This window comes from Fukomys damarensis, unplaced genomic scaffold, assembly GCF_012274545.1.
Source record: "Fukomys damarensis isolate Sample0158 unplaced genomic scaffold, DMR_v1.0_HiC HiC_scaffold_14, whole genome shotgun sequence".
Classification (NCBI taxonomy): Eukaryota; Metazoa; Chordata; class Mammalia; order Rodentia; family Bathyergidae; genus Fukomys; species Fukomys damarensis.
Window position 1 is genome coordinate 79,862,078 of NW_022900926.1, and position 8,446 is coordinate 79,870,523.

An 8,446-nucleotide genomic window follows, 5' to 3' on the forward strand; every position below is an offset into this window, starting at 1 on the left:
AAAAAAAAAAAAAAAAAAAAAAAAAAAAAAAAAAGAGAGGTGCCGGGATACTTTGCAGCAAAACTGTTGATTCACAGTCATATAGACAAGAAAACAGTCTGGTTGCCACTTGACATTATGTACCATGTACCTCTTGTCAGCTGGACTAAAGATGGCAGTAATCTGAGGCCTCTAGGTACAGATGCCAGCAAGGACCTCAGGCACACATGGGCACCCCTCAGAAATGCCCTTCATTTGACTCATATGTATTGAGCTCAAAGCAGTTATCTCCCAGATGTTTGAGTCCATACCATGAGAAGACCTGTAAACAAACACACATTCAGAGATGAGTCATACCAGCAACAGGTGGCACAGGGAGAAGGCAGATACTTCATGTGGGTTTGCAGCTGTTTCAAGAGCCCCTCCAGTATGGTACTAAATGTTAGGGAGTTGGGTTTCAGCAATAAAGAAGGCACATTAAGGCACTACCCTACACAGCACACAGGTCTGTTATGGAGGCTACTTGGAGCATCCTGTTTCCTGTCACCTTTAAATATACCAAATAAATATAACTTCAACTTTGTGTTTTTCTCACTCATAAGACTTAGATGGACTGTTTTCCTGAGATCTGACATAACTTATGCTATAACTTTCAATGATTCTGAAAGCATACTTTAATTTTTATGTTGCAAATAACTTAATCTAAAATTTTATTCAAATAAGTATATTAGAGATACCTGCCTGAATCATTAAAAACATGTCAGGGCTCCATATCTGTACCTTATCCACATGGAAGCATCATTTCTCATGAATGCCTTGCTGTAGAGAGACACCACTAACTGTAAACCCTGGGTATTTATGGAGCTGATGGACTATTCATGATTTATATATTTTATGAAGCAATACTGATAGTGCCTTGGTTTGATACTTTAGAAAATGCTACTTAATATTTGAAGTTGAACATAATGTCCTATAAAAAGTTACAGCTTAATTTTTAAATTTTTTTGGTTTGTTTTTTGTTCTTTTTTGGCACCAGGGATCAAATTGAGGTCCTTCTGCTTGTGAAGCAGGAAGTGGAACTACTGAGCTAAATCCCTGGCCCCACAGCTTAATTTTTTAAATGTTCGACTTGTATAAACCACTGTTGTCATAAAGCCTCAGTTGCACTGTAGAGGAATTATTTTGTCGGTATTATTTCTTAGGAAATGGAATCCAGTTGTAATGGGCCCACGTACTAGGTGCCGAACCTCCATCGAGTGCCTTCCTGAACTGATCTATGCCTGTGGAGGAAAAGACCACATATTCAACTCCATGGTAGAGAAGGAACTGCAGGCTGCAAAAATAAAACAGGTAAGGCCATCTCTCAGTGTGTGGAGAACTTTCTTACTCTGCCTAGAAAATTATGCCAAGGGTTTCCTAACTTAAGGCATGGATTTTGAAGTCAAGCTCACCTGAGTTTAAACTGCCTGTCTGCTGTTTACTAACTATGATTGTGAACATGAAAACACTTTATAAAGTTCTTATGAAGGTTAAAATATTGCTATTTAAAGTGCTTTATATAGTTTTTGACATAGCATAAAAACTCAATACTAAAAATAATGGCACATATCATAATTAATAGTATTGGCATCATTGGAAATTGTTTTGCTGTAATGTGACCAAGTTGGCTTTGAAAGACTTACAATAGCTGGCCACACTAGGCTGCCTAACCCATGGCCCTCTACTCCCTTTCTTAAAGGTACTTTTTCTTTATTTATGCTTGGGCATATTTTCAAGCAATTCCCTCATCTAGTTGTTTATGCCTTCCTTTTAGTCATTTCATTATTCTAAATACTAAGGTACTCTTTAGTATTTAAACTCCTTATTCATGAACCATACAACTAACTCACAGAGTTAAATTTGTGTTGTGAAAGGCACCATGAATCATCTGTCCAGTTAGAAAAGCCAAAAGCATGAATGAATAAATGATGTCAAAAATATTTGACCAACTAGACTTTTAAGTTTAAGACTTACCATCAACATGTTAAATATTCAGGATTTATAGTGTAATATATTGGTTTTATATGCAGGTATTAAAAAATTATAAACCATGCCTTTTTTTTCCCAAGTGAAACTTATTTTTGAACAAGACTTAGAAAAAGTATATCAGAAATTAATGTCTGATTGTTCAGTTTCTGTTGAATCCAAAATTGGCACAAAATTTTTAATATTCATAATAAATTTCTACCTTTCTAAATTAACATCAAAATTATGAATAAAAACAGTATATTTAAATCAAAACAAAGCTTCTGTTATCAACAACAGATTTCTAACATAACATACATTGATTTGAAGCCAAGTTTTATATATGAAAAATTAGAACATTGTTATAATTAGTTCAGGGAGAACTCAGAAGTAAACTTACTTAATTTATTTGCATAAATTGCCATTCTGTTATCTTTAAAACCAAATGCAAATTGGCTCTGTCTGATATGATGATGGTTATTTGGCTCAAAAGTGCTTCAATTTGCAGAGCAATCTGGTGTCGGCTCTGCAGTGAGGCGATCCCAGGTAACATACAAATCCTGAATTATTCCAGAAATTAGTATGTTTAAAGCATCAATTTAAGTGCTAATTGCAGTAGTAATGAGAAAAAGCAGTACGACTGTGAGATTTGCATCTTCTACCCCATCAGTATGCCTGGAACGGCTGCTGACTGGCAGAGGATTTGGCTGCTAATTAAATAATTGTATGCATGGCAGTGTTCTTGCCTGATTCAATAGATGAAGATTAATCCTCAGATAAATATGTTTGGCTGGTATTGAAATGTCTTAGCAGTTTCTTTAAAAATAACTCATGTTTTATATACATAAATACATATAATCAATAATTATATATGTACACATTGTAGGTTGAAACTAATATTAAATGCTACAAAAAGATGTTATATATACAATTACATATTTTTATTTATATATATATATATATACACGTAGCCAGAAAGGACTTTTGGAAACTTTGTAAAGTAAAAATCCCATTGAGTTCCTAATAATATAAAAAATATTAGTGACTAATTTCATAGTACAAGTGAAAAAACATCAAGTTTTACATCATGTGGCACATATTACTTGTATTGTCTCTCAAAATTAAGTGTTCTACATACATTTAAGTATCCCTTGACAACATTTCCGTATGGACCAGTCTTAGAACATCAAGTGGTAGCTTCATGCTCAGTAACTATTGGTTCTATAGGGCATAGACCATCATTTGTACTTGAAGTACATTCTGTGGCTTGACTATTTAAAAATCTAGTTACAGTCATAATTTAAGATTCATAAGACATGTTACAGGATTGGAATGAATGGAAAAAATTGCATTGGATTTACAGTTTTTTTATTCCTAAGGGCTACTTCATTTCAATTGAATATACTCAGCAGCACTAAAGTCTTAGCAAATGGAAAATTAAAGTCTATATGGAGCTATATATGGCTTTGATGGAAATGGAATAAAAGGAAAACTAAAATTAAAATCCCTACATACCTTTTAAAAACTATCTTAGAAAGTAACAACAGCTGATTAAACACCCAATCTGTTAAGAAATTTTCTTGCCTCATAGTGATACTGTGACATGACTATAAATATTAGAAAGAGATGATGCTTACCTGAGAACCTCCAGTTTATTATGTTACATTCTTTCCATTGATCTTAGAATTTATTTATTAATTCATTCATTTAACATGGAGTACTTAGTATTTAAATTCTGATCATTCACTTAAACAGCAAAAATAAAATTGGCAAAATATTTCTACTCTTTTAAATATGTTATTTTAGTTGGTACTCTTTTATTTCTAGAAGGAAGCTAACTTATAGTATTCCTATGGTACATAGGCATTTAGAAATGTTTTCCTTTCAAGATAAATACAATAAATTTCAAATCTGAACAAAAGTTTATATAGTAAGTTGTCAATGTATGACACATCAATAATGAAATCACAAATATTTTTAAGATATACCCCCAAGTACAGTAATGCCCTCTACTTTAAAAGTCACATAAGTGGTAGAATCAACATTTCTGTAAAACAAGCCAGTTCAACAATAAAATTTTTTAATCTCACTCACAATGAAATTGGTATATGAGTTGCCACTCAGTATCTGGAGGGATTTACAATAAAGCAATCATAAGTTTAAGGGTAAATCCTTTTGTAGTTGTTTAAAAGAACTTTAAGAAGATTAAATGCAACTGTAGGTTATATCAGTGTCAGTATCTTGGTTATAGTATTGTACTATAGAACTGAAAAATACTACTATTTGCACAACTGAATAAATAGTGCCAAGGATCTTTTTTCTTATAGTTTCATTGACTCAGAATTCTCAGAATTAAAAAGTTGATTTTTCTAAAATCACACTTTTTTATTTGATCACTGCGTTTCACATTAACTATTCTTTCATTTTCTTTTTTATTCAGGCATGGAATTTTTTATCTCGCTTGCCACTGATAAATGTGAGCCTAAGTGTTAAAGGCTCATGGGATGATTTAGCTGAAGGACATAATGAACTTTCTGTCTCAACTCAGCCTGCAGACCAACGAGATGACAACAAATGGATCAAATTGCATGCTGATCAGGAGTATGTGCTTCAAGTCAGCTTGCACAGAGTCCACTTTGGGTTCTACAAGGTACAGTATTTGGTTTCCATTCTCAAATATTTCACAGCAAATACCAACATGCACCACCACACATATCTTTTGTATGACTAATATGTCTGTGTCATTCATGAATCCTACTTTCTCAACTGGCCTTAACCAGCAAGAGTCAGTCTTTTGAAATTAGTCAACACTCCTCATGTGCCACTTTTCAACCCCAGAATAATCCACTTTACATAACAACATATTGCCTAGAGTGCTGTTCTCAAGTATAATTTCCAGGCTCGGTCCAGCAGAATTTCCTGTAGTGCCTCTCAAAGTGCAGATTTCTTGGCCTCCCTCCAGACAGACTGAAGCAAAACCTCAGTATCTAAGGAATCTCAAGACCAATATTCTCCTTTGTACTCCACATGATTTTTAAGGACAATAATATTTAAGAAGCCCTGCCTTAGAGGCACTGTGGAATATAAGAACCACATTGGGCTGGATGTAGATAAGATTGAAGCGTTACTACTTTGCTCTATGAATTTGAATAAGTCAGTAAGCTTTTTTGAGCCTCAGTTGCCACATCTGCCTGCTTCCTTTATTATAATGCATATGAGAGAGCTTTGTCAATCTCGTACAGACCAAAAATGTGCAGTAGTTTTATTTTAAATTACTGTGCTCTTTTTTGTAGCCTCTGACACTGAAATTAATTAGTTAGTCCTCTAAGAATATTAGTACACGTAGCGTGGGCAGATTGGTTTTTAGTACCATAATAACTGATATAAGGAAGAATTTGTCTTCTTTTTAGCCCAGGGGATTTAGGATTTTCTAATGCCTACAGTACGCCTTAGGGATGAGTTTGTAGTTCCCTGGTTTTGCTCGTTTGTTTTCATATACAAAATGTGAAAATTTTGTTTTGTTATAACATCCTTTTTGTACTGTGCCTTCAAGTCCCTCCCCATTTGATTTCTAATACTAAAAATGAGTTGATGTAAATAAGAACTGATTGATCTCTAACATTTCAGATTCTCTAATACAAGGATTTTTAGATGATTTAATATATCCCAATTTACAATGAAAGTAATATTCAAACTAATAATAGTAAAATCATAAAGACAAAATAATGGAGGAACTACAATTCTTTTAATATTTATAATGAAAGTAATAAACTAATATAAAGACAAATAATAACGTATAAAGACATAAAGACAAAGTAATGGGGCAACTACAATTCTTTTAACATTATAGTCTGCTTAAAAATTAGATTTGATCATGCTAGAAAGACTAAATTTTATTTGTAACTGTTGTATATTACTCTCTGACCCTCTTTTAAAAGGCTATAAGTAAAACTTCTTACCTAGAATACTGAGTGAAATCTTAAGAGCATGTAATTATTAGTATATTTTATGACCTAAAGTTATTGTCTTAAAGAATCACTAGAATAATCTTCTTTTTCTAACAACAAAGACTTCAAGTTGTCTTTGTGTTTATATGTAATCTTGAATTGTAGTAATTAATACATGTTACAGATTGTTTAATTTATAATTTCCCATTCCTCCGCGAATGGATTTTTTAATATACCATATTATAATATGTGCTTTTCCATATGGATTTTATACTTGAGTAGGGGAAGATATTTATATCATATGCTCATTATCTTGAGATTCAAAGTGTCATGTTGATCAGCTTTTGTTTGTTTTCTGATCATCAATTCCTTGTGAATAAGGTTTTGGAAGATTTGGTTAATATAACAGTTATCTCAATTTATCTGTAAGTGGGATATTAAGATGAGTTGTAGGAATGACATGAGAATTTACCAATCTGATGTCAAGATTACAGATCTTTCTATCCCAAGCCAAATATTCTGGTGGTACCTTTGTTCTACAAGTCTTGAAGAAAGGTAAGTAAAAGTGTACAAAGACACTAAACCAGAAGAAAGTTTAAACATTCAGGGGAAATATGCTGGACTATGTAATATGTAGACTTCAAGTAAGACAACCTGGCCTTCCAACCACAACCAAGTGGGCAGAAAGAGTAGACACTGTTAATGTTCTGTCCTTTTTTGTAATTTACAGGGAAAGCAAGAAAACTGTGCAGCTACCCCTCGGTTTCCGAAATCAAAAGATGAAGGATGGTTTTTGATATTAGGAGAAGTAGATAAAAGAGAGCTTATTGCTTTAAAGCGCGTAGGATATGTTCGAAATCATCATGACATTTCTCTTTCCTTTTATACCCCTGAAGTACCTGGCAGGTAAGCCGAATCTCACTAAAGTTTCAAAAGAATTAATTTGACTGTGATTAGAAGACAATTTGACATTTTTGTTCTGTTTTCACATTTTAGGTATATTTTCACACTGTATCTCATGAGTGACTGCTACCTTGGCCTGGACCAGCAATATGACATTTATCTCAATGTCACAAAAGCCAGCATTTCCACACAGGTCACCACAGAGGTCTCTGATAACTTTGCTGACCTGGCGGTGAAGTAACATGACCAGGACAGTCTATTTGGAAGAAGTGGTTAAGAAGTCTAACTGTTCAGTCATCTAAACAATGTTGAATTACTTGATGTTTGCCTTGACAGAATCAACTTCTAACCTCAAGACATCCAGGAAATTGATAGTGGCTGCAGTATTGACTCCAGCAGCACAAAGTTAGCCATCGTGGCCTTTTGACAAATGTCACCTCTTTTAATGCTGTCTTCCTGGGTTTTTTAACATATAAAAAGAGTAAGCATATAGGATAATCTTTCAGTTTGTGTATATTTAGGAATTACCAAATTTTATATCTCAGAAGTTACTGTTTACATGAATACTGACTTTTTTAAAGAAAACTACACTGAGGTTTGACAGTGCAGGATTATAACTCTACACCATAAAATATATAAATTGAACTGATACACAATGTGTCTTGTTAGTAAAATTTAAACTTTGATCAACACGGATTTAATAATACTCATAAATGTTAATAATATATGATGTAAAATTATATCCAAGTCCAATGATGATTAAAAAGAAAATAGAATATGCTGATCTTAGAAAATGTGGGTATTAGAACTGATGGGAATAAAATATATAGAGTGCCACTTCAAGACCCACTGACTTAATTTTTTTATTCTGCTTTCTTGTTATATCCCTTTTTCCCTCTTCTGTTCCTTTTCTTTCTCTTCTACTTCAAGATTACGTCTATTTTCTATTTTTTAGAGTCTTAAGTCATGTAGTAACATTAGAAACCGTATATTACAATTTTGTCTTTATGATCAAATATAGGTAGATTTTCAGCTATGATAGTAAAGGAAATGTCTCTATGTCCAAATATTCTGTCTTGAAAACACTTTTCAAACTAAAAACTTGTTGAAATTCAGTGCCCACATAAGATATGTTTTAGTAGAATGAAATTCTATCTCTGCAAAGTAATTCCTGGTCCTGAAATAAATTCTTTTACATAGTTTCCAGTAAAACTGTTACAAGTACTAGAATTTAAGTTTTTCTGAAAGTAGGACTTTTGGCTCGTGCATACATCCACTTCCATGCTATAAAAAAAAGGAGAGAGACAGAGAGGGATGGGGAGCGGGAAAACCAGGCATTCGAGAATCCCCTATGCTTTTCCTTGTGCAGAGTTTATGTCTGTTTGAAATTTGTACCTTAACCGCTATTTTATTGGAATTAAAAAAAATGAAGATTATATAAAGAAGCAATCACCAGTCCATACAGGAACCTAAGTGGACACCACCACACTGACTTAATGTTCATCGGTATCATCTCTTTGTTAGAGAGCAAGGAGGTTTGGAGAAGTGGAGGATCAGAAAGAATCTGTTACACCCATCAGAGAGAATAATCACATTGCAAATTAAAGATTTTC

At 33.3% G+C, this 8,446-nt stretch overlaps 1 protein-coding gene across 4 annotated transcripts in view; it reads left to right on the top strand.

The window, feature by feature from the left end:
* The window catches only part of Ascc3 (activating signal cointegrator 1 complex subunit 3), a 295,426-nt gene extending 287,750 nt beyond the window's left edge, over positions 1–7,676 (top strand). For all 4 annotated transcript variants that reach the window (XM_010607172.2, XM_010607175.2, XM_010607174.3 and 1 more), the window contains 4 exons: positions 1,182–1,329; positions 4,424–4,633; positions 6,661–6,836; positions 6,927–7,676. In XM_010607172.2, coding sequence (XP_010605474.1) covers positions 1,182–1,329; positions 4,424–4,633; positions 6,661–6,836; positions 6,927–7,074 — 682 coding nt within the window. In that variant the 3' untranslated portion in view covers positions 7,075–7,676. The remainder of the gene's footprint in view (positions 1–1,181; positions 1,330–4,423; positions 4,634–6,660; positions 6,837–6,926) is intronic.
* Positions 7,677–8,446: the final 770 nt, after the last annotated feature.